This window comes from Phaenicophaeus curvirostris, chromosome 7 (genome assembly GCF_032191515.1).
Source record: "Phaenicophaeus curvirostris isolate KB17595 chromosome 7, BPBGC_Pcur_1.0, whole genome shotgun sequence".
In the NCBI taxonomy this organism is placed as follows: domain Eukaryota; kingdom Metazoa; phylum Chordata; class Aves; order Cuculiformes; family Cuculidae; genus Phaenicophaeus; species Phaenicophaeus curvirostris.
In genome coordinates this window covers 20,724,675-20,752,162 of record NC_091398.1, presented here as the reverse complement: position 1 = coordinate 20,752,162, position 27,488 = coordinate 20,724,675, and the positions used below count along the sequence as shown (strand labels likewise).

The following is a 27,488-nucleotide window of genomic DNA, read 5'->3' as shown; positions in this document are numbered from 1 at the left end:
ATGTAGTACAGCAGAAAGTCTTGTTTCCACTTAGTGACTTTGTTAGACATCAGTTATTTCTGTAACTGTGTGTCAGTAAGAATCCCTTGCTCCTTTGTTTCCTTGGGGAGCTGCAGTTCAAGAAAATGAGCAAGTCCCTCACCAACAAAAATAATCACATGTCTATAAGCCACGACAGGGGGAGAACTCTAAAAGAGGTGGAAAACTGAGGGTACATGTGGCATCACTTCCCTTATCATGAAAAGATGATGTGAAGAAGAAAGGAACAAACTGTTCTCCATTGGAAATCAGACAAGAAATAATGACTTTGTGTTGCAGCACAGGCGGCTTAGGTTAGACACCAGGAAAAGCTCACTGATTGTAAGTGGAGTTAAGTCCTATGTAGGTTACCTTGGGAAGTTTTGACATCACCATCGCTATATGTTTTAAAATCAGCTTAGACAAAAAAAATGAATAGGTGTAGCTGATTTTTCTCTGAAAATGGGGATGGCTTAGATGATTTGCCAAGGTTCTTTTTATGATTTATAAATACAGAATGACTTCCTGAAATGTCACATCTCTGTGCCAGTGGGTTTGGCCTTGCAAGTCAGCCACTTTTATAGCATCTTACTGCCTGCAGCCATTGCTGCATCAGTGTAGGAAGTAAGTGTAAGAATTTTTCTAGAGGAATTCTCCTTAGATCAGCTTTATTTGCAACAGCATTGTGCCTGAAAAAAGACCAGCGTTCATTTCTGAATGTTCTGCAGCATCTGGAGACCCACTGAAATAGCACGCATTGTGGGTTCACCTACATGGACACTGGTGGGTTAGCACATAAATACAATAACCCACAGAGAATAAATACAATTTCTGTCACATGAGCTCAGATCAGTTCAGAAACTGGCTTAACATGAGTTAAACTGTTCCATATAAAAAGTTTTCTATCTTCTACTATGCTTCCTTTGATTTGTTCAGCAGCTTGCCTCTCACTGAAGTAAGGTTCACTCAGTCAGCCAATAACAAAACCTTCCTTGGATTCATCTGATTAAAAGGAAAAGAAAAGGATTATCTTAGTATGCTTCTAGTCTTCAAGGATAGCTACTTGAAAGGGTCAAATCTCCATATTTTAAACTTTTTTTTTTTCAGACCCTTCAGATGGGTCCTGGTGATTTACTGCTTACACAATTTTCACATTACTTCATAATTACCACCTTGTATAATTTCAGTTTCTGTCAAGACCACACTGCGATTTCTTGCTTGAGTCATCTTTTGAATATGAATTTTCAATTCTTTCAACAGTAAAAGCTGGTATAAAGACATTCTGCTTTCCTTTAATTGCTTCACGTTGTTATTTGTAATCATAGCAAACATTAAGGTTATTCCTTGTGATGGAAATAGGAGGTCTGCAATTCCTGTGGCATTCAAGGGAACCCACTGGGCCTTATTCTACTGTCATGTGAGTGTCTAATTACAGTTCAAAGTTCAAATAGTTTCTCACGATTTATAAAGATGTAATGGAAAATTGGACACAGTTTTTCAGTGTCGCCTTTTTTCTTCCTTCTCCCACTCCTTTGGAATTTTTCACCTACCCATGCTGGAAGGATTAAATTTTTTCCATTCATTATTTCCATACATTATTTCTGCAAAATGAGCTGCATACTGTCTAGTGGAATTCCTATGAGTGTTCCTAACATTTTTGAAAGCATTTAAATGATCATAGAATCATAGAATGGTTTGGAGCGGAAGGGACCATAGAGATCGTCCAGTCCCAACTCCCCTGCCACAGACAGGGACACCTCCCACCAGACCAGACTGCCCGAGGCCCCATCCAACCTGGCCTTGAACACCTCCAGGGATGGGGTATCCACAGCTTCCCTGGAAAACCTGTTTCAGTGTCTCACCACTCTCATGGTGAAGAAATTCTTCCTTATATCAAGCCTAAATCTGTCCCTCTCCAGTTTATACCCATTCACCCTCATCCTATCACAGACCTTTACGAATAGTCCCTCTCCAGCTTTCTTGTAGGCCTTGTTACTCTCATAATGAAAAATTTGTTCCTAATGTCTGATCTAAATCTTCCCCCTTACATTTTAAAACCATCCCCCCTTGTGCTATCACTACATGTTCTTGTAAGCAGTGGCTCCACAGCTTTCTTGTAGTCCCCTTCTTCACTTACTGGAAGGTCACTATAAGGTCTCCTTGGAGCCTTCCTTTCTCCAAGCTGAATAACCCCAACTCTCTCAGCCTGTCCTCATAGCAGAGGTGCTCCAGCCCTCTGATCATCTATGTGGCCCTCCTCTGGACCCGTTCAAACATTTTCACATCCTTCTTACATTGGGGATTCCAGAACTGGACACAGTACTCCAGGTGGGGTCTCATGAGAGCAGAGTAGAGGGGGAGAAATTGCCTCCCTCAGCCTAGCGGCCGCCCTTCTTTAGATGCATCCCAGGATGCAGTTGGACTTCAGGGCTGTGAGTACACATTGTCAGCTCATGTCAAGCTTCTCTTCAATCAGCACCTGCAAGTCCTCCTACACAGGGCTGCTCTCAGTCACGTTGTACTTGCATTGAAACTGCAGATTGCCCCAACCCAGATGTAGGACCTTGCACTTGCCCTTGTTGAACTTCATGATGTTCACACTTCTCCAGCTCTCTTCATCCAGGTCCCTATGGATGACATCCCATCCTTCTGATGTGGCAAGTGCACCACTCAGCTTAGTGTCATCTGCAAACTTGAGAAGGGTGCACCCTATCTTGCTAGCTATATCATCAATGAAAATTATTAAATAGCACTGGTCCCATTATGGACCTCTGAGAGGCAGCACTTGTCATGGATCTCCATCTGGACATCAAGCCATTGACCACTACTCTGTGGATGCAACTGTCCAACCAATTCCTTATCCACTGAGCAGTCCACCCATCAAATCCATATCTCCCCAGTTTAGAGAGAAGGATGTTGTGGGGGATTATGTCAAAGGTTTTACAGAAATCCAGATAGATCGCATCCATTGCTTTTTTGAATGGAAGTCCAAATTCCATGACTTACACTCAGAATTGCCAGAATAACTCCAAACCTAGCTATTTTTCTTCAGCATGAATTAGTCTACACTACTAGTTTTATGTTACTACGGTTGTCTGCTTTCAATGCTAAGGATAACATGGCTATACACTATGAAGATGTGTAGAAAGACCCTAAGAATCAAGTTTTCTTTTTTTTGTCAATGTTTCTTGCTAATTGAGAGGTTTCTAGACACTCCATATGTGAAGACTGAGGTGTATTGTAGCTCAGTAGCTAAACATTCAGCAGCAAATTGTATTGCCTGATTGAAACCAGACACATGAACAAATACTGATCCAGCAGCAGATTTTGACATCTACCACAATGATATTTGAGGATTGTTCATGATTTTTAGCTCAAATTTGGTTTATTTTCTGCAGTATTGGAGCATAGGAGAATGATTCATCTCAACACTTTAGTAATTATTGTGAATAGTGGTAAGTTATCTAACTAATTCCATTTTTAAAAAAGTTAACTAAATATTATATACACAAGATAAATAATAATAAAGAACTTTACATATGGTGTGGGACATGTACAAATGCAATGTAAAGTACAGTTCTAGACATATTTCATAATTCCCTGTACAAGTAATGTGGCAGTACAAAATGAGAACGCATTTTTAAACCGAATCCCACAATTTCCTTCAAGGAAAACAGTAGTTTAAATACAAATTACAGTTTAGGCAGAATATTTCCCTTCTCCTTTCTTACTGTCAAAGAATAAATCAGCATTTAAATTCCCCAAACCTGTCAAGACAGTCCAAACTTCATTCACGAAATTACAACATTACCGAAAAGTTGACTGTTTGCACCATGTCCATCAATGCTTCATTGCAGATGAAATACTTGAAATTGCTTGAAATTTTGCTTGACATTGCTTGAAATACTTCAGTTCTCTGTGGATGTCACAGAATAAATGTATTGCCTAATACATATGCATGGTGATGTATAGCCATCAAATTCAATACGAATACGTAACAGCCCACAATGTTTCACATCCTTCAGTAGTGTTATTTTAATCTAGGGGTTTTTTAAAGGTACATTTTAAAGGTGCATTTTGAATGGTAAAATTCACTTTCAGCCAGATATTTTTTAAGAAGTCCAACATATTGTTTTATTGTTATGTGTGTAATTTATGATGTAGCTAACTGAAATGTTTAGTGTTGACAAAAAAGTGAAATTTGAGATAACATACATTGTATTTTTTAATCGGTAAGGCAATTTTTGTTCTTTATGTTCCCCCTTCCCACTGTGACTGAAAGGGCTGAATTGTATTCAGTGTTAATAACTGTGTGAAAACAAAAGAGCTACTTAGTACATTGTAAAGCTTTTCCCTGCCTATTAAAAAAGCTATAGTATATATCTCTAAACTAATATTTATGACTGAAATTTAGATGTCAAGTGTTTTCATCTATAAGTAGAAATACAACTGCTATTAACTGTACTTTCTGAACGGCTTGAGGGGAAGGAGGAGGGTAACGATACAATGGCTGAGGTGTGTTTTGACAGTCAGAAAATCTTGCTTTTAATCCTTGAGCATATCAAATAATGTCTACGACCTCAGTTTTTTATCCATCGAATGCAATTTGTGGCATCTTTTTTGGTTTTGCAAAACTGAAGATTATAGAGCAAGTTCTGGGTGGACTTTACTATTGAAGAGATCCCTTGACTTCAAAGGCCTGCCAACAAGGATCTCGGCCTGCAGAAGGTTTTTGTGATACTTTAATTAGCATCAATGAGATGGAGAATCAGGAGTTGGCCTTTAATATTTTTATGGTGACATAATGTGTTGGTAAAATAATAACAGATATAGACAAAGAACCTGAGAACTCTTATTCCTTGCTCTGTGCTTAACCCAAGTGGCTTTAAGAGAATGCAAAGCCATGTATTTAACTTCTTCCTCATCTGTCAAATTTTGAGTACCTAAGTTTGAATTCTGTGAAAACAGCTTTTCACAGCTCTGGGGGAAAAAAAAGTTTAATATAAAATCTTGTCAAAATCATTTTAATACATTACTTCAATTTCATAGAATTCACACAAACTGATTTTACACATATGCGCTTATCCACAAATTTTTAATGACAAATTAATTGTTCATGGCCTGTTACTGTGTTTAATAACATGCAGCTCTTATAAGAGGAAATGAGACTGTTCTGTGTTTTCTCTGAATGGATTGTATGTGCATATTTAGAAATTGGGGAGAAGGAGAAGGGAAAATACATAAAAAATGTATATGCCAGTAAACCTTGTATAAGAACAAACAAACTACAATACTAAAACTGCATATTTTATTTTTCTTTCCTTTTAGGCAGCAAAACAGTAACCAGTTTTCTTCTGTGGTGCCTCATTTTCTTGACAAACAAACAAAAAAGGTAATACTAAGTTTATATTCTAAAATAACATCACATTATAACTTCAAATTCCTGAGTCCACAGTTCTGCAATGTGTTCATGGCTGCTTGGCGTAGCCATCTGAACATGAAACCGTTAGTGATGTTTTGAAGTCTCTGAGACAAAAGCCTGCTTGCTAAGAACTTTAGTTCTGTAGAAAGACAGGGAGGTACACTGAATAAGAGAATCAAAAGGCTGGAAATTTGCTGCTGAGAATAAATGCTAGCTGCTCCCTGAGGTGATTTGTCTGTGCACTTCACTTTCTACAGATGTTAGAGACTCTTTTTTAGTAAGGACCTGAGGTTCTTTGGTAGCACTTTGATATCCTGCTCGAATTCAATATGTGAAATGGAGGAGTCGCTCTGTGACTTGGAGCACAGCATAGTCTTTGAAGTCTGATCCAATTTTTGCTGCTTACCATTTGATGTTGAAAGGATGAAATGGAGAAAATGTACAGTTTTTGCCAGTAACTCTGCTGAGCATATGTAAGATTAAAAAAACAAAATCCCTTGGATGATGTACTTAGAAATGTTAAGCAGATTAATACCTTCCTATAGCTTTTTTCTAAAGACACAAATTAACTATGAGAGGAAATCAGCATACAGTGCATGCTACGATTTAACTGCATGAGGAAAGGGGATAAATAAGTTAAACGGAAAAAGTAAACAAATGTTTGTGACATGGGTGCTAAGTTGATGTTGCTGAAAGCCACAAGAATCTTGTGTAACATAAATTTAGCATTAGGCATTTTACAGAGTCATAGAAAATAAGAAGTTTTTCTCTGTGAGATCACAGCTATAAGTTATCATGGCAGAGTGGAATCAGTAAATTTCTTATGTGCCTAAACCAGTATTCTTTATTCCAGAAGGATTTGGATGAAACTTCTGCTTCTGCATTTATTCTTAAACATTCATTCGAAATGAATGATTCACAATCAATTAGCCAATCCCAGTCAGCTGCAGACCAACAATTGTCAAGTCCCTTGAGATCCCATAAAAAAGGTAAGAAATATAGTGAAGTAAGAGATATTTGTTTACTATTTATAAGCTACATGTTGTCAGCATATAATTTGCTTTATATACTGATGAGGACTTCTAACAATCCCTTGGAAGGCAGGAAACATAAAGGAACTAACTTTCTTTATGAACATTTTCGGCCTGGAAATATAAAAAAGCCCTTAAGTACATGAATTACAGAGGCAAGAGTATAAAGATCTTTAAAATACAACTTCTACTAAAACTTTGCTTAATGATTTCAAAGTGTCTTTTTAATGAAATCAAACTGACTTTCAAGAGCTTCAGCATTCCCTTGCCTTCCAGCCTCAAAAGTGGAAGACAGTAATGAAATCTCTCATTGGCAGAATGAAAGACTACTTGTTGGTTCACACACACAAAGATTCAGTCAGCAACACAAGAAAGTCTACAATAATTCTACAATCTGTGCAGTGTAGTTTTTTATTTTGTCGACTGCTACGTTATTTTTGCATTGGTCAGTAACAGTTTAAAAACTTGAAGTAAACATCATGATATATGTTGAGTTTTAACGGCTTAATATTTTAATTAGTTTTTAAGTTTATCTTTGAATATTCCGGGAGATAGGTTGATAATGTGATACCTGAAACCAAAATATAAATGATAATGCATTGATTTCCAGGTTAATACTGAAAATTAGTTTATTATAATTTTGTGCAATACATTAACATTTCTGTTTATATATTTAATGCGACGCTTCTCATTTTTTAAGTCTACAAATATTTATCAGAACGCTTGAGCCCTAATCCTGCAATTTATGTCTTTAAACTTTACAGACTTCACTTAAACAATGTAAAAGTAAGAAGACAGGTGTTTATAGGGAGATCTTTATGTTAGAGGAAACAGTGCACATTCAATGTTTTTTAGTCTTCTACAAAGGCATAATGTGCTTTCCATGTTAAAAACAGGATAGTATGTAAACACAGCAGGTTGAGAAAACCATTATTTTTTCTTCATGCACTTCTGTCCATATGGGTTTTGAATCCACAATGTGGGACTGCAGGGGGTGCATGCATTACTATCTTCAATTATTCAATTATGTTAAACAATAAACCTATCAAACAGAAATACCTTCACTGCAGCAAACATGTCATCCTTGCTCTTGCTGCATATTGTATGTTACCCTGCAACTAACCTCACTGAAATCAAAGACATTGTGTCCAAGGTAAAATAATTACACCTTCAGCAAGCATGTGATTCAGAGCCATTATGCAGTAATTTAGAGCGATTTCAAAAAATGTGAAGTGATAGAAAAATATAACTAGAAGAGATAAATGCAACATTGATCTGAACTATTTAAGAAACACATAAATGTAAATGAATAAGCATGTAAATACAGAGAAGTAAGGAATTTCCTGGTTGTGCATGAAGATACTCAGGCAGATGAGCATATAAATCACTTCAATGAGTAATTGTTAAGGATCTAAACCTGCTGAAAAATAGTAACTTCATTGGGAGCTTTTAAAAGCACAGTTTGCGTTCAGAAATTCAGAGGTTTTCACACACTGCTCAATCTGTATTCAGTTGCAGTGTGTGAAGTATACTGTTAAGAAGAGGATACTGTTAGACCTGTTGTGAAAACCAAGTGAAATAGCACATATCTTTTTGAAATAAGAATACATGTGTAAAATGTGTGTTTTATAATGTAGGGTTATGCTACATAAGCTATTATTTACACAAAAAACGCTGTCCACTAGATGCTCCAAGCAATGCAAAGACTGTTATTTTTCATAGTAAAACATTATTCTGCAAAGTTATAGGTTTATTTTTAATTATCTTTAAGTTACATTATAGGCAGGACCGATCCATCAACCTAGTGGTAGTACTGTGAACCTAGAATGCAGAGGCCTGGGGGGAAGAGAACGTGACAGGTTTCTGCATTGGTCTGTAACCTGGTTATGAAGCAGTGTTGGTGTTTCCTGAAGGAGAGAGTTTGTATCCAGGCCTGAGCACAAAGGCAAGGATGGGCTGTTTAAATGTCTTGAGGAGTCCATAGGTGTGACTTTAGTGCAGACAAGGGGAACAGAAAACTAAAGAGAAAAAAATGGTTTATATGAGTTTACATATTTTTTTATGAATCAAGCAGACTATTCACTAACATCTTGTTATCCAGCTGCCCAATAGCACAGGCTGCCCGCTCTCAGTAGAACACTGGCAAAGGAAAACTAGACTAGGAAATGTCCACAAAGATCCTGCTTAGACTGTACTCTGCAATTAATCTGGAAACAAAAGAATCTTTTTCACTTCAAAAGCCTTTACACTGTGCCACAGAAAGACTGAGCGGTATGGCCAAACTGCATAAAGAGCAAGTTAAGTGCGTGCATGTGCTGTGTGCTGTGGTCCCATAAAGTCACAGTGGCCGGCTCTACACTGCTAAGGTTTTCCCTGGGCTCTCCCAGACTGGTGGGGCAGGACCAATACCGAACCTAAGGATTCCCTCCAGTGTCTCCACTGTGACACAGTGCCTAGTACTATACTTTGTTGTTGGGGTGGAGAGGAGAGTCCAGTCAATAGTAAAAATTAATGCAGAAGTTTATTATTCTAGTCCCAATAAAGTAGTACTGAAAGAATCAAAATAATATCATCCTCAGAGGCCAAGTAATGGTATTCCCATAGACAAGATAGAGTGAGAATGTTTGAAATTATTATTGAGTGCTTAATAGGGAATTGAACAATATAACTCGGCCTCAAAAGTAAGCATGACTGAGATTTTCTGAGATGTAAAGGAAATACATTTGTAAATGAAAAGTTAATAGTACTTCTGCATTGATTAAAGGATGACATAATTCTTCACGCTAACCCAAACATTTTGAACAGGTGAGAAAACAGGCAGAGCCTCTGGCTACGGTCATTGTCTTGTGGGAGAACAGTATAAATCCTACAATGATGTTCAATTTATGCCTTGCACCTCACACTGTTGTCTGCAGTGCTGAAACTTTGTGAGAGGTAGTTTGTCAGGGTTCTGAGAGATTTGGAATTATGAAGTCTACAGTGTCTGTAGTCACAGTCTGAGGTAGTGAAACTTGCTCTACAGTTGTAGAGTAATTTATATACAGTAGGCCATTTCCAGTAGGGCCTTTGATTTCAGATTCCTTTTGCATTGAAAAACTAGTGTAAATTAGGGTCTGGTGTGCTTCAAGCTGGATTCCCACTAGTCAGTGACCCATTCTGAATGTTTTCCTTGCAATACGTATTTTTATTTTCAAGTTGCTCATTTTTCTCTTCCTTTGTGATAAATCAGTCATGGCATGTGATTTGATGAATGTAGCTATGTTGGGTTTGCAGAAACATGAAGATAATCACTGGTTTTTGCACTGAGGCAGGGTGAGTAGACAATGAAATGTGTCAAGCTGCTGCTCACCTCTCATGGTACTGTGTAGAAGTTTAAGTAAGGGGCATTGTGGTCATGGAAGACATTATTCCCAAAAAAGCTACACTTAGGTTGTCATCACACAGATGATACTTAAAGGCTCATCAGCCTCAACAAGAAATTTAAAATAATGATGGCATAATTAAATGTTAGGGCACAAGTGCAGTTTTAAATAAATCCAACTTCAATTCTATCAGGACCATAATCATATTAAAGCACCCATCCCACAGAGAATATACTTAGGTGATTGGTCTTTGCTTCAGAGCAGAGTTTTCTTTGAGTCAGACTTTGTTATTGAAAATACTGTAGGATGCCTAGACTACAGTCTTGATTTGATGTTTTTCATTTGCCAAGTGAAAGGTGTGTAAATGTAAGGAACCATCTTACTCTAGCTGGTAGTTTAACATAGCATGATTTTAACTCTGAACTAATTTAATTCCTATTTGTGCTTTGTTTTAAACAAGATAGCAAAAAGCAATAATAGTAGTTTGGAAATGTGGGCACTTTTTAACCCTTGATTCACAGAAGGTCAATATCCCAGCATGACTGATAATGGGCATTATGGTAAAGGACAGGCAGGATCTCACACAATATGTGGCATCAAGATCTGGATGCCTTGTAACCAAAGATACCACTTCACTTCCTGTAAGTGGGAGAGCAATCAATCCAAGGCATTCAGCTTTTTCTCTCAGTGTAACTAAACTTCCTGTTTGATTCTAGTATAGCAAACCTTCCTTTCTAAATGAAGAACAAACCCACTGCTACATAATGTAATGTGAAAGCTGCATGGTCTTTAAACTACTTGTCATTGGCAGATGGGATGATACTGACACATGGATGTCATTAATTTCAGAATCCTATCATTCAGGATTTTAAGTGAAAGATTTTGTAATCTATTTAGGATTATTTTTGGTTGTTTAATCGGAAATTTTGTTTCATCCTTTTTAAGCCGCCCACTGAGACTAATTTTACATTGAAGGAATGTAAATCAGGAAAAATTTGACTGTAGTCAGTAGAATCATAACAGTGAACAAAATTGCGTCTCTTGATTATAAAAATTGACAAGAAAAATTCCCTAAATATCTAGGGTTTAAGTGTTTGGGGGCAGAGGACTAGGAGGGAGGGGGAATTGAGGAAGTCAGGTTTGAGCTGGTCATTCTTTTGCAAATAAAATGCAAATGAAATATCATGATCATGGGTCAGTCAGAATGTTACAGGAAACAGTGAGAAGACCAAGGTAGTTTTACATGGTATGATCTGATTGTACCAAGCATGCTGTAGCTATGTGCAAGGCCTATGAGATCTCCACAGTTCTTCTCCTACATACATCACTATAGCAGAGGAATTACTGTCAACTGTATTACAGGCGAAGCCTCAGGCAGAGGAGTTGGCGATGTAGTATGCTATATAATGAATTTCCATTGAAACAATCCAGCTACAGTAGTGTTGTTTGGCTTTCGAGACAACTATGTCTGGGCATAAGCAGGAGAAAAAATAGGGTATTTTTCTCTTTTTCCTTAAAGGAGTATCACCAGATGACTGACCTCTTCACACCTAGGATAAATGGTGAACTTTGGGCTTAGTAAAGAGAAATCGTGTTTCCAAACCGTTCATTTTACCTTACAAATGTATAAAGAGAAATCATAGGAAGCAGAAGATACATTTTAGTATCTCTTGAGAAAATAAGGTGAAAGTAAAGCTAAGTCTCAAAGCAATCATTATTGTTTCTGTCATTTTAAGAAAGGATAACCATCTTTCCAAGATTCTGAGGCTGCATATTTATGCAGACATATTTTGTTGGTGTAAGTAAGCCTATTACTCTGTATTGGGTTGCACGTGGTGGGACCCTACAGGAGACCCCAGGAGGGACCATCATCTCCCATCCTGTGAGAAAAAGAGTCTCTGCTTTCTGGATTTGTGCTGTGTGGGAGACTATTAGCTTCACTAGCCATTATGGTAAGAAACATGGTACCTCAGTTTCAGTATTTCATTTCTTCACCACATAGATCAAGTGTAGGTTCAGAAAATGTGACTGCAAATGTTAAATGAAGTCAGTTGAACTTCTCTCAGCCTTATGGCATGTTTTCAGCTGAGACTTGTACTGATGGCATTTATATTCTGTACTGGTTCACTCTTAGACGCTTTCTGTTGAACCCTTTGCTGTCTATGATGGCATATTTTGCAGACTGCATCTTGCCAAAGTAACAGACCAACAAATCTGAAAAGAAATTGAGCTGTTGTTAAGTTTTTCTTTACTGCTCAGCTTCTTAATTGTTTTTTCCTCTCCAACAGACAAAGACACAAACAGTGACAAGTGATAAATACAAGCTTTGATTTGTTAAACACATGTTAGCTCTATGTTTAGCCCTAGGCAGTGAATTTCATTAGAAGCTGGTTTACTTCTGGATTGGTTATTGTGATTGTTTCCAATGCAAAGAGGTTTAACCTGCAGCCAGAACTGATTAGTATCGACAGTGAGAGATAAAATAAAATGCAAGTAAGCTGCACCAGTAAATTGTAATAAAGTTCTCCAAAGGCAGCTCTGTACTTGTTCTATGTATAACAAGCTGAAATTCAGCTAGTAATGGCTGTATTGCAATGAAGGCATTGCAGATGTCTCTCATTGAAATATTGAAAAATAGTATCAAGAAATATAAGAAATTTAATAAAGTTGAATAGTTTGTACACAATAATGCTGTGCCAAAAAAAACCCCGAATTTTAATAAGGGTTCAGTTTCTCCATTTAACACTGTCTTTCTGATCCAAGCTGCAGTTCACCTGCTCTTTCTGTCTTTATTTTCTATCCACAACATACAGGTTTGTCTGAGCACTTCTTTTTAACATTTCTTTGTTGGTAGTTAAGCTTTTTATCATGCAGTACTTCCCCATTCTGTTCCCATTGCTTGAAATTTCTCTAAATATCCTCTAGCAGCCTTATTTTTATTATTTTGCCACAGTTACTAGTGCTCTGAACTGGCAGTACATCTTAAATGACTAATCTACTCAGGCAAATAGCATGGTTCCCAATTCATTACTTTTCTGTTTCTGAAAACGCATAACATTTTATCTAAGTAAGCTTTGCTAGAATAAGTACAGTAGGTACAGAGCTCTGAGGGTGTATACAAAGTTTTCCCCTAAGAGAGTAAATATAATAATATTTTCACAAATTGTATATTGTGTTTTGCAAAGAAAGAGAATTCAGGTTTTTTTAACTTTTGCCCACTATCAGAAAACTTCAGATAGCATGTTTATTTCAGGTTGTTTTGCAACAAAAAGGCTGAGTTAACCATTGGCACTGATAGAGCTGTGAACAGAAGGTATATGAAAAAATAGTTCTGTGAATTCTAATTTTCCTAAAAATATCTTGGTACCCATTCTTTGTCTTTAAGGTTTGTCCTGTCTTGTACAAATTAGTGTTTTGTGTAGAAGCATAATCAACAAATAGTATCAGAAGGCAGGAAACACAACTATATAATTACTAAGTATCACCTCTTGCTTTCTCTGCCAGTCTGCCCTAGCAGCTTGGCTGAGTCTAATGGGGAGAATGCTGAGATAACTAACAAGCTGAAAAATATCAAGAATCCCCATGGAAGACCTGATCATCTTTAATATGTTCTTCCTCATCTTACTCTCTTACATTTTGTTAGGAATCAAATATATAATCACAGAAAGGTCGAGGTTGGAAGGTACCTCTGAAGATCACCTAGTCCAAGCCCCCTGCTAAAGCAGGTTCACCTAAAGCAGACTGCACAGGAATGCATCCAGGCAGATTTTGAATATGCCCAGAGAAAGAAACCACAGCCTCTCTGGACAGCCTGTTCCAGTGCTCTGCCACCCTCATAGTGAAGAAGTTTTTCCTCCTGTTTACGTGGAACTTCCCGTCTTCCAGTTTGCTGGAACCCGTTGCCCCTTGTCCTGTTTCTGGGCACCATTGAGAAGCTCCATCATTTTGACACCAGCCCCTTCAAAATTTATAAGCATCCATAAGGTCCCCTCTCAGTCCTCTTTTCCATGCTAAACAGACGGAGCTTACTCAGCCTTTCCTTGTAAGATGGATGCTCCAGTCCCCCAGCCATCTTTGTGGCCCTCCACTGGACTCCTACAGTAGCTCCTTGTCTTTCTTGAGCTGGGGAGCCCAGAAGTAGACACAGTTGGGCAGAGTAGAGAGGGAGGACTCAACCTACTCACCACACTCCTCTTAATGCCCCCCAGGATACTATTGGCCTTCTTGGCCATGAGGACTCATTGTTGGTTCATAGTCAACTTAGTGAATAATTGTGATTGGCTGCTATATCAGCTCTTTACCTTCAGCTGCAGCTAGTAGTTTTCCCTATAGGCTAGGAAGTACATTTTTAATTCTTTCTCTGTGGGTTTTTGAGTGTAGTGCTGTTCTCGGGACTCCCTCTCACCGATGTGCTTGTGTTTGCCTTCTGCAGGCACACAGAAGTCACACTCAAAAGAAGGAAAAAAATATCAAATTGTTCCAGCCTCTTTTTGTATTACTGGGATTTGCAGACACCAAAAATGCCCTCCAGCAAAGTGGTGCAATTATTTTTTCTACATTCTTTTAATGCTGTTCTTTACTGCATACTCTTAGCTACGATAAAGAGCATGACTATCAAATGAATAACACTAAGCTTGTGGAGTTTAAAAGACTTATTTGCAAAAAAAGAAAAAAAAGTTCGCTGCAGCTCTGCAAAAAAAGGAGCTAATTTAAGTAGCAGCATATATGGATGTAGTTTTAGAAATTCAGACCAGCTCTTGTAGTTAAATAATTGGTAAAAGGGATTTTTGTGTAACGAAAATCTTTGAGCTGTTTATTTGTTTCCACAGACAGGTGAATATATATGAAGATCAGTTCTGAATCCTGTCTCCCCTAATGTCCCAAAAAGGCACAAGTACAAGATTCTAGTTTGGGCTAATCCCTTGTATTTTTCTCATCAGCCTTAGAGATGCAATGATATCGATCCCTTTCATCTGTTGTTGTCCATGTGCTTCCAATTAATTTTTCATTCATAAGAAACTGATAAATTTGAAGTAGTACTGCTCTTAGCCTCCTCATAAGGGTCTGCCCCTTGCAATGGCATTCAGACCAGCTGTTAGGTCAAGTCTATAGTATGTATCAGTTTTCTATCTCCTGTACCAAGGCTAATGCTTTCTGCCTTTAAATCATTGATTTAGGAACCAAGAGGGTAAATTCCTCAGCCTCATAGCCAATGGAGCTTAACAGCTTTAGAAAAATGAAATTTTACATGAGTAGATTAGGTATTTTCATTTGTAAACTGCAGTCTATTTCAAAACATTCCCTAGGAACAACGTAGTCATCACAGAGAGCCACAGGCAGAGAAATCTCAGAGCGCTGCAAATGAAGCAGGATTTTCAGTATGAGGGTTCGTCATCATAAACAACTTGGAGCCTTACTTTTTTTAATTCAAATATTGCCTACATGGTAGTATCACACAACACAAGCTAATCATGGCACACATTGAAGAAAATAATTTTCACAAAAATTCTTCTTCTTTTCCCACCCACAAAATAAATATGCACAGTCAGAAATTCAATAAGTATCAGTCACTTTGCAGCTTAAATTCTGTAGCTTGTTTATATAATTTTAGTGGTTTGTCGTGTGGCTTGCAAGAATGGGTAATTGACTTCTTTGGTTTACTTCTAACTGCTTGTTTCCAAAAAGAAAAAAAAAACGAGGAAAAGAAGAGGCATGTAGGAAAAAAGGAAAAGAAGAACCAAGCAAATCTTTTCTTGGAGAAGGAGGATATTAGTAGGGCAGAAGGCACTGTCCATGACAGATGAAACTATGCAGAACTTCACATACAGGGAACAGGGGTGAGAGACGTGGACAGGTGACATTGATTAGAAAACAAGCCAAAACCAGAGTGGAGAAGCAATACACCATCAAAGATAATCCATGCAGAGAATAGATAAAACGCATGCAGAGGATAGAGAAAGGAGAAAGAGATAAAGGATGAGATGAAAAAGTGGTGGGAAAAAAACACAGTTTAGTTTCAATAATGACAGAATGCTTGGTAGCCTTAGCAGTGAAATATACTACTGCTTTCTTTAGCATTGCTTTACTCATATCTAGTTGCTGAAGATTTTCTGGGAAAAGTTGAATTCTATCTTTAGAGCCTTTAAAGGAAGTACCTTACTTCATTTTTGTAGGAGAGGTACATTCATGCTCTGTTTTGAAAGTCAAAATATTTTTGAAGGGTTAGTAGTACTTACCAAACTATTTCCTTTGCAGTAGTGTCCATATCAGTACATCATTAGTTTGCAACATTTCACATCATTATTTGCAATCTATTTTTTTCATTATGCTTAGGGAGCGTATATCTCTGAAAAGGTGGAACATGAATTGGTCCAAAATCTTTGAAGACAAAGAACAGACCACATGCAATACGGGATATTTTCCCTTGTGTAATACAAGTTTTTCTTCAGTGACCCTTTTTTATTCCTTATTTTTGTATTTCAGAGCCTATCTAAAATAAACAGAAAAAAAAAAAAGAGAGAGAGAGAGAAGTACATCCATACATAACGTCACATCAGGAGAAGAGACAAGGTAGAACACAAGACTCCAAATGTGTGCCAGTTAAGCAATTCACTGAGCTTTAGAACAACATTCCAGAAGTTAACTGAGACAGGAGAAATTGAGATTATCCTCACAGGACTTCTGGCACTTAGAGCTTTATGTTCGGTACTTCACTATCTCATCCAGTGCAGCCATACAAATGTAATTCCCTCTACCTTTTGGAAGGTACATTTGTAAAAATGTTGATGATCTCCACACAATCTAAACAAATCATGCTTAGACTCCTAATGCATGCCAGGTTAAATTCTGCCATATTTTTCTTTGTGGATTATATGAGTGTCATTTAAAACATAAATTAAACAATTTGAATTTTGTCAAGCTTAGCTTTCAAACAGCTCTTGTCTTAGAAGAAAAAGATTGAAGAAATTTTTGTTTTCTTTCCGAATGTTAATTGCTGTTACTCTATTATCATCGAACTCCTTATTCATTTTTGGACGTAATCAAGAGCTTCACATTTTTTTAATTTAGGGATGTTTCGAGTCAGGCCTGAATTCATTAACCTACAACTTTCTGTGTCTTATCTACCTTTCTAAATGTATGTGGATTTTGGCAAGAGTTCTAAGTCAAGTTCAAGCTCTTCTAGAACTTCATAGGTTGAGTTATCTCTTCTTAAAGTCCTATGACTATTCAGGGTCATCTGAAGCAGAACAAGATGTGTCTTGCTTTCTGGACATGACTCTTTAAAAAGAACAGCTTTCAGCTGAATTAATAGGGCCAGAATTATTCTTTGAGTTGGCAGACAATTTACAATCAATATTTAAGGTCAGCCTTTGTCAGTGGGTTATGAAGATCATTTATCCCTAGTTGCTGAAAGAGGAAACATGTCCCAGATTGATCTCTGTTTAGAGCCTGTAGTTGTTGAAGAAATACTATCAGAAAGCTTTGTAAGAAACCAGATTTGTGTGTTCTTGCTTATGCTCTGTTAAAAAATACAATAAAAGAAGTCGCAGATGACACTCATACTCCATCAAAATTGTCAAATAAATTCTCCTAAATAAGGATTCTCAGTGCTAAGAACACCATGGGTTGCCTTTGGATTTGCAGTTCTGTTTACTGTAGTCAGAAAAAGCCAAACTCAGAACAACAAATATGCTTAAAGGAGCAATGAGAAGGATAAAATTGAGCCAAAGAAAGCTTGAAGAGGTTGGAAACAGTGAGTTTTTACTGAAAGATAAAGATACATAAATTTAGGTTGACTGGAGGGACTTCACTACCAGCAAAGTAATAAGCAAACATTACACAATGCATTTTCAGTAAAATCGTTGGCTTAGCTTTTTAAGAGCTTCCAAAAATCATTTTTGGGTGTAAAAATGGAACTACAGTCTCCAAAGCATTCAGTAACTCCCTAAGTGACTGTCATTTCCTGGTGAATGTTTTAAATTTTGCCTTGGAAACCTGACTACTAAGTTTGATGCTCAAGATGTTGCTGCATTGTTCTGAAAATTGTCATGGGTCCATGTGATCTGTGGGATTGAGTCTAACTATGAAAGAGGTTGTGTCCACCATTTCCTTTGCAAGCTGACTGGAAGATTGCAGGTGCTGGGTTGGTGCAGGACAAATGCCTCTCGTAACATCTGTAAAGATGTAGCAGGAGAAAGATGTCCCCATATCTGCAAACGTTTCTCCAGTTCAACATCCGTAACTGAAACTGGGGAAAATGAGACGATATGGGAGAAGAGAGGGTTTTTTAACTTGACAACTGCAGCCTTTTATCATAGTGTCTTCTGTTCAGGTTTGTACTGCCCTGCCTTAGAATGATTCCTATCCTGGAACAAGTAGGAACAAAGACACTGAGCTGGCTCTGTGTGCAGCAAACAGGCCTTCTGTGCTAGGGTTGTTCTCTGAAGAGGCCCCAGAGCAACTGTAAATTAGGCATATTATGCTCAACTTCCTCATGCATCCTCATACCACACCATGAAGAGGCTTGGCTGGTCTGCAAATCTGGGCCATCGTATCTGAATTACATTTGCTAAACTAATTATTGGGGTTTGGTTGGCTTTATTTATACCAACATCAGAACATTGAGTAAAAACAATAAATCAGAAACAAAAAAAAAGCATTTAAAAATATTGCTCCCACAGATTGGAGCCCTAAGTGTGCTTTATATAAATAACTTGAATTGTGGCTGGATTTTTGACCAGATTCTTTCCCCTGAAGGACCTTTTGAAACAAAAACAAACTGAGCAAAACAAATTCTGGTGGGATGGACGTATGCCTGTTTTCATGCAAGCTGATGACAAAGCTTGGAGCAGGCAGACAACAGTGTGCTGAAATCTGGTGTACATTGTGTTCTACATGTTCCCAGCAGACTTGCCAGGAGATCTAGAACTGAAACAAGGCCCTCTTTTTACTAGGACACAGGAAAAGAAGTCATCACTAATCTAACACAGTTCAGCTGTTTGAAAACAATAGACTTCGTTAATTTGATATCCTGATTGTGCCTTATTCTCATGTGAATATGTGGCCTGTTTTGCCAGGTCAGAAGGGTGAGAAGTTTTGAGAACAGTCCTTTCTCTTGTGTGGCCCATGAAAGTAGTCTATATTCTATCGCTATGCCATCTATCTGCTTCAGTGTGGGCATACAGTGTCACAGAGGAGACGAGGAAGTGGTTGGCTTGAGCATTCGTCTACCAGGAGTGCTGACCAGCCACTGTAGTCTGGAATAAGTTATAGCCCACCCAGCTGCACAGCGTGACGCCACCATTACACACAGAGTTCAGCTGGCATTTGCAAAGGTGCTTATGAAGTTGTTCCCAGTGGGATAGCCCAAGATTATTTTCGTGTGAATGTGCCATGTGTTAAAGGATTGCTGGAAAGGAGGCAGGAGGTTTCTACATCCTAGTGAGGTAAAAAATGGGAGGTGAGGCAAAGTTTTGCTTGTAATAGCTGCATGAATTTATTTTAATGTGACTCTCATTAAATACTCCAATGCAGTTTCTGTAAGTGATTTATCATAGAACGAATTAAGTCTTCTACCTGGAGGAGAGGTGAGAGAGAGCTTGAGTCTTGCTACAGAGCACTGTGCTTAAATTTCAGGAAGGGAGACTAGGTAAAAATGATACAGATTATTAATGTATTGCTTGTCAGACTTTTTATTTATCCTCAGATTTGAAAGCCACTTCTTTATTTCTAAACCTTCACATTTGCATCCCTTTGATATGAAATACTTGTGAACTAACTAGAGAACAGAGCTGTGAGTTCAGTAGCCAAGAGATCCTTGACTTATTGACATAAAGTTTCACAGGCTTGTATGTAACATCTCCTACTCCCACATATAACAAATGCAGCAGTCAGTCAGAAATTGATGATGATGGGCCCAATACTTCAGGGTGTAGCAGTGGTTATCCACACATCTTGTTTAAAGTCCATAAGAGTCATTACCTAAATAAGACTTTAGTGTGAAAAAAAAATAGAAATGTGGATTCTATATGACTGCCTAGAATTAAAGCTTTATGGTGTGACATTGTGTTGAACAGTATATGCAACTTCATGGTTGTGAACAGACTTTCCTATTTGATACGTTTCACATTTAAGGCAAAGATAATGTATAATACGTGTGTGGTGAAACAGTAATGAGCAATAATTTTAATGCAATACATAAGCATTTGAGCTGCAATAACTAAGTGCTGCATTGTCCTCTACAGTGTCATTAAGGCACTTAGAGGAGAAATTTAGATTACTTCTAAGGCATTGTCACCTAGTTATTATTGTGGATGTACAATTGTTTAGATAAGTAGTATTGTATTAGGGATGCCTTCGCAAATAACTATGAGAAAGCATTCTAATTTAGCTGCACAGGAATTTCAGAATAATATTTGTGGTGTTTATCAGATTCCTGGAAGTTTGACTCTGATGTGCCTCCTTTTTGGTGTATGTGTCTGACTACAACCTGCAGATTTCTGTGAAACAAATGTGTTTTTACTGTAGTCTTATACAAGAGGGCATCTGAAAGAAAGCCTGCTTTAATTCTGAGACAGCAGTCTCATTGGAGAAACTGCCATGCACAGAACTAGCCAGCTAAGCTGTATCTGCAACTTTACTGTAGCTGTAACTTTACTGAAGACCTATGCCAGCAAACCTCCTTGCTAGAAAGGTATCTCATCACAGTAAAGAAGATCTTAAAGCAGTTTGCCAAGTGGAATAAATTGCTCTGGTCAAAAAAATTGTAACATTTCTGGCTAGGGAATTTTATCAGCTGTGATGATGGTAGGAAATAAATGCATTGATAGAATTTGCTGGTGTAGACTAGGCCAGGATTAAAGAGCTTGGGCTTAGGTTTTCCTTTGGTATGAACCCTGCCAAACATGGCCCAATATGAATAAACTTGAGGAAGAGCTCTCTTTTCTCGTAGATGGCATTTGAATAAACACTGATACTTAATCCTGTATGTTTGTAAGATGAGCAAAATAGAAGCAGAGTGTTAGAAATGCATCAGGCTGACGAGCTGCTGGCCTGTGCTCAGAGCTTAGTGAAGACCATAGAGAAGGTCCCATGGACCCAGTGGATTTTAGAAGAGATCAGAAAAAAAATAGAAATAAGAGGGCTAAATGGACACAACAGTGCTTCATTTCCCTGAAAATGCCTTTTTCTGATACTGAAGGGAAATTATTTTTTTGGTTTTGTTAACCAGAACACTAGTTTTTCTATTATATTTGTCAACAGATATAGACTTTCCAAGGCTGAATGGATAATCCATGCAAGCACTGCACACATGTTCTGGGGAATGCAATGTGGTTGCAGCTGCACAGTGTCCTCCCTCCACACATCAGTCAAAGCATGGCAGGCATCAGCTGTGTTTTTCACAGCAATATTTTCTGAATTTCTTCTGAAAATCTCAGGTGTATACTTCAGCAGTATAACGTAGGCAGAGAATTAACAGGCCTACCTACAAATATGTTATTATATATTATAGGAAGATCAGATGTTAGATGATTGGGTAGGCTTTTGTTTTCAGTTTAACACATTTCATGAAACATGTTCATTCAGCACTAAATCCAAATGCTTCCCATGTCATCGGAAATTCCTTAAAGTGTGAACAGAGAGGTCAGTCCCATGTATCCTATTTGCCTGTTCTTTGTATTGATGAGTCTTATAAATTTCTCCTTGCTAGGAGTCAGGTAAATTGAAATACATGCCCATGCAAGCCTATTAGTGAACAGTATGCTGTAGTGTTGGAAAAACAAGAGATGAATTAAGATAACAGAATCTTCTCTATATCTGGAAACGTCATTGTATTTTTAATGTCTGAGATAAAATGTAAGTTTTTCAAAAAAGTATAGTATTCATCTAAGGCCTTGCAGCCTGAATTAGTTCAACATGTGAAAACATTTTTCTTCTTCCAGAAATTAACTTAGTTGACCTCTTCCAAGTATATGGTCTCCAAGTATATTTTCCGTAATGGTCCACTTTTAATGTCATTTTTAAGTACAGCTGAATCTAAAGTACTGCAGTTTACTTGGTCATTATATAATTCATTTAGATTGATCAGTTTAATATCTGATTTTTCAAGATTTCTTCACAATTCTGGAATTTTAGCAATGCAGATATTTTCCTATTGCCCAAGGCAATAATAGATGTGGTGTGCAAACACTGCTTTAAAGAGGGTGTCTGTCTGCTGATTTACATATTTTAAAAGTATTAAGATCAAAAGTAATGAGAATTTAATCCATATGGCATGTAGAAGATAAATAGGAATATTAATACTGTATCAAATACTAATTAAAGGAAACACTATTCCTATTTTTAAAATCTTGCATGCAGATGAAAAAGAAGTCATTGCAAAGTTATGATCTGATTCTTAAAGAAATTAAGAATTAATGGTTTTCAACCACAGATTCTAACTGTGAGACTGAGCTCATATGTGAGGTCAAATTCTGGTTTCGTAGTTCTTTGCAGTATCACTCCAGTACTCCTTTCTGTCAAAGTATCTCAGGTGACTGTAAAACCGAAAATTGCCACCAGCTTTACTACTAGTTTTTAAGATGGAAATTCCCTTCCATTATCCAAGAAGCTGAGATACAGATGGTTTCCAACCTCCCTAAGCATACGAGCCTGCAACAGTGCTGGGCTCTAAAATAGATCAATTAGTGGGAGCTCAGTTGGATTTTTATCAACTGTTGTATGCTGATTGCAACAGTGGGTGAAGAAAATGTTGTCATCTGCTTCACAGAAAACTTTAGACAAGAGTGGTCAAGATGAGTCATAACATTGTCATGCCTTTGGGCTGAAGATTCCTGTATTTCACAGTTACAGGATTCATAGGTGTAAGTACCTTGGGATGTGTGCTCTCAGCAGGGTATCAAGTGCTTGAAAAACTGGCTCTAGATGCACTGAAACTAGAAGCCTTAGTGCAGTGTCAACCTTACACTCCGTGCAGAAAAATTAGCCCTAGCAAGATACAGGAAAAGCATTTAGTGCATCATGATCTCTAAGACTGTAGTTTTCTGTTGTCCATTAGCCTTTCTTATGTATATTAAAGGATAGGAGATACACTTCTAGTGGAGGAGTGAGCTTCTGGTGAAGTTACTTTTAAAATATGAGAAAAATAAACAAGGAGAGCTTAAAACAAGTTTTGCTAGTACTGCACAGTCTTGTAAGTGAGAGCATAAACTGCATCATTTGCTGTAGCGGACTGAAAAAAAACCCTGGGAATATCAGAAAGAATTCTTTTTCTTCATTTGTGCCTTGAGGGGTATTTGTACACCATGTTGCCTGAGACGTAGCTGACACTGCCGAATGAAGAGGAAAGTCTAAAATGATGTATCTTGCTCAGTCTTGTGCACTGCTCAAGCTCTAATTCTTTCCTAAGAGGTCTATGGTTTCCGTGTGCTCCTGTAGTAACGATAGCAAGTAGTCATCACTATACAGCAAATCTTGCCCTCCACAGGTTGAGAAAACCAGCTCTGGTTGGTGGACCATCTTCCATGTAGTAGTGATCTTACTGAAGAAGGCCATAAAACACTCTGAAGATTGAATAAACCTCCACTTTTGCTGCTGTCCAGATCAGAGTGCTCAGGACAAAGTTGTTTTGACAGCAGATCAACTGATCACAATTCTTCTGCAACCTTCCATCCACTTTTAAAATACTGCTCCATTTTAGAGCAAATGGGGCAGCAACACATCGAACGGGTACCAGTTGTCCCACACATATGTGGAACAAACTTATGCAGGACCTGCCCTCTCAGTACAAAAGGGAATTTGATGGAAGAGGAAAAATGTAGTCGCTAAAGACAGAACATGAAGGAGAGTGCTATAAAACATTCCCAGGTGCATGTATGTAAAGCCAATTTAGCCAGTCAGCCAGATGATGAGTGGGGATATAGACCCATCTGCTTCTTGTCGTCTTCCAGAAATTATTAGGTAAATGCAGCAATTGCACACTGTGCCCCTTCCTTTCAGTCAGTCAGGATGATTTCTCACAAGTCTCTCTAGAAGAAGCTGAGCTTTGTCCTGGGTGAGTTGATGCTTTTTTTCCTCAATTGTTATTTCAAATATCTGGCAAGAGTGTGTTTGCTCTGTGCTTTCTGTGGGGAAAGGCCACCCTGGGAAATGCTCATTGAAGTTGTTTTGTGGACTACTGTGTAGCTGCAGGGCCTTGTATTCCAGGCATGTTTGTTTCTGTTCCTTTTCCTGCAAAATAACCCAGGTAGTGTTTTAATAGTTCTATGTATTTTGCAAAAGACCTTTTAAATATTAAATAGAGTTTCGGTTTCCTGCTGGAAAATTTTAAAACATGGGAGCATTTCATCTGATCCTTCATCCAGTCTTGAAGCAATTTTAAAGTGTTAACTGAAAAAAAATCTATCTGCCTTGAAGCATTTTTTACATCAAACATTCCATGAAAACATTTTCCTCAAACTCTTTAAGTATTTCCAAATATGAAATGAGAAGAGAGATGACTTTTCCAAGTATTGGAGATGGTCTAATACAGCTAGTGTCAAGTTCATGTATTTTTTAAAAACAAAATTGTAGTGTAAACATTACAGGGACTGACAGACGTCACTCATCACCATTACAGGCTGACACACGGCTGATCATTATTCTCATTCTGACAGAGGTGCCATAGACACAGAATAAATAGAGATAACATCTGTCAGTAAGTGTTTTGACCCACAGAGACAAGAACTAGAGAGGCAGATATCTAACACAATGAGTAGTTTGGGAGATAAACACACAGGACTTATCACTCCTTCCCTCCCCATACCATTCTCTTCTCAGCCCCATCTTGGTTTAGCTTTTGAAATGGTTTTTAATAGCCGTGGAAAAGCCTTCATTGCCCTCTTCAGAGCTGGGGAAGAGCAAGTGGTAGTGACTGGAAGTGGGATAATAACCTTTTTCATTCAAGATGGGATGATGTTCCAAAAAGGGAAGATTTTTCATTCCAATAGCATAGTGTGTATAGTACCTTTGTGGGTATATTCAGGATGTACTGTTGGCTGGAATGAGAAGATGCTCATCCTAGAGTGCACACTGCTTCCCTAGGGTGGTGCCTGTCTTTCCTTAGAGTTATGGTTTCCAATCCGATTGCAAGATAGAGTCAGTCTCCCAACAGCTCCAACTCTGCCTGAACAGGCATCTCTGTGTAGTAGAAATTCCTTCTTAAAGTCTGGATTGTGCAACACCTCATGTTTAGAGGTCTGCGTGCAAGGCTCCAGTATTTGTATTTGACCAGCACTGTTGGGACAGCACTATTGAGCTGGGTCAGTTGGGCAGCTGAGATAGCAAAGCAAAATCTCAGAGTCAGTTTGGATAATACTCAAGACCAAAACTCTTTCAAAGCAGGGCTCGACACAATCATCTTGTCCATACTCAGCCAGATCTTTTGTGGTAAACACTATCATTTTATTGGCTGTTTTTGAACCTTTCCCGAAGCCAGAATGCTCAGCACAGGCGTATCTGAGATTTTTCTGCCTTTGGAAAAACAAACTTCTAGAAGTCTGTGATAACTAGGTGGTAACCATGTGTGTGCTATGAATATTACTGACCATTTCTAGAGGTCAACACTGTGTGCAAGCCATAATGTGAGAGTATTTTCAAAAATCTCTGAACATAAAAGATATTTTTTAATTATAAAGCCTTGAAGAACCTTTGAGGTTCAAGTGCTGTCCTGCTACATGCAAAGGGTGTTGCAGCTGGTGTTTGGTACTTGGAGATGTCTTTCCCAGATGTCACATGCTGCCAATTTCCAGACTAGCAGTTCAGAGGAGCATCCTGCAATTCCTTCAGACTCCTCATCTTGTGTTTGGGCACTGCAATGTATCACTGCATGTGTTTAGGTTTATTGATTTGTGGATGATGAAATGCTTAAGACTGCCAGTTCCACAAAAAATTATTTTGATGCAAACTTTGATGTAAAAAGCAAAGAACAAAGGTATTTTTCAGTAATGCAGGAAATCATTAGCCTGTGCTTCATTTAGTCACAGCTAAGGGAAAATAAAACTAAAAATTTTGGGTTTATTTCAGCATATTGCCTTAGATCCATCAACCTACCAGATTGGGGACAAAGGCTTTTCTGCCTTTGTTCCTATTTCACACCAGGATTTCTGCTAAATGAACTTTTTTAGTGATTTGATTAATCTCATTTTGTGTCTTCTACACTTTTTAATTTTTCTCTGACAACAATCATGAACATACCTTTTGAGTCCCTCTCCTTGTTAATGTCTCCTGAGGCATTATATCACAGATCATCTTTCACTGAAGGTGCTAGTTACTGCAGTGTTTACTCTCTCCAGTGTCCACAGGTCATTCCTGTTACTACCAGCACATCTGGGTTAAACACAAAACCAGCGGTAGAGGACAGAGCCTGCTGAATTTGGCTTGCTATATAAAGAGTCCCAGAGGGCTGCAAAGACACCATTTTATGAAATTCAAACGCCCTTTCATGTGCAAACAGAGGCATTGCAGTGCAGTGTTACATACATAAGGGTCAGTGATGAAAACTGCAAGTGTGTACGTTAGGTCTAAGTAGCCTGGCTTTCCAGAGCTGTGAGGGCTCAACAGAACTGCAGCCATTTTAGTATCTCCAGTAGTTTGTTAACCTAGGCAGTTGATTGTGCCTTGAATTGATCCTGTGAGTAATGCAACCACCCAAAATGTGCCAAAAAAACCAATAATAATAATAGATCCAACAATTTATTTCAGAGCATTTAGGTATGAGACACTTTAATTGCTGGACAGAAGTTTGAGCACTTGTGTTCAGCGCACTTACAAAATCTACTCTGTTAGGACACAAAAAATATTACTATATTTTGTAGGTCTTTTCCTCTCCCACTACCTCATCCAGGAATTGGTGAACTGCATAGGACCACAAATTATGACTGGAAATCATGCATCTCAAAAACTAAGGGCTGTAAAGGCATCACCTAAAACTGCTGTAGAACATAATTGCGGTGGAGCCCTGGGCATGCCTTATCAGCACCAACATGTTGCTTTACATATATGAAACTTTTAAAGCAACTCTAGCTATGCTGTTGCTCTATCATTATTCAGCAAGCTGAACACATGCTCCCTTTACGATTGAGCACCCTACAGGGAAAGCATTCCCTGAACAGACTCGACCTGGGAGAAGAGATGAGGATAACCTTGTGGGTCAGCAATTATAAATGCTTAGAAAAGGATCAAAATACATTATAAGTTCTGTTCCAGTCCAGGGGTAAAATGGTAACTGAAGAGAAGCTGCTTTGTAGCCATGTCTATGCATGGAGGGCAGATTTTATTCCTTCCAGGCAAATCCTAGTTACTTGGAATTTGTTCATGAGAAGGGGGAATTTTACCCTGAAGAAATTAGGAAGCAGTATAGGTTCAACATATGGGACCATATGTCATTGTATTGTTTCCAAATGTTTCTTTTTGAGCTTTTACCTCTATTGTGGACAGATTATTTCACCACATATTTTCTAGAGAAAAAGGGGGGTTTGTATTCCCATTTCTTTCACTAAGCTGCTATTAAAGCTGTATCAATTTTGTAATACTGTTTGTCAACATTATTCCATCCTTTGTTTCAAACATGCACACCATAAGTGTGGTTTGAGGCAAGTGCTTTGAATATGTTGTTTG

General features: G+C 38.0%; 1 protein-coding gene across 1 annotated transcript in view; it reads left to right on the top strand.

The window, feature by feature from the left end:
- The window catches only part of MYO3B (myosin IIIB), a 204,895-nt gene that overhangs the window by 157,859 nt on the left and 19,548 nt on the right, over positions 1-27,488 (top strand). The window contains exons 33-34 of the mRNA XM_069861149.1: positions 5,347-5,410; positions 6,294-6,429. Coding sequence (XP_069717250.1) covers positions 5,347-5,410; positions 6,294-6,429 — 200 coding nt within the window. The remainder of the gene's footprint in view (positions 1-5,346; positions 5,411-6,293; positions 6,430-27,488) is intronic.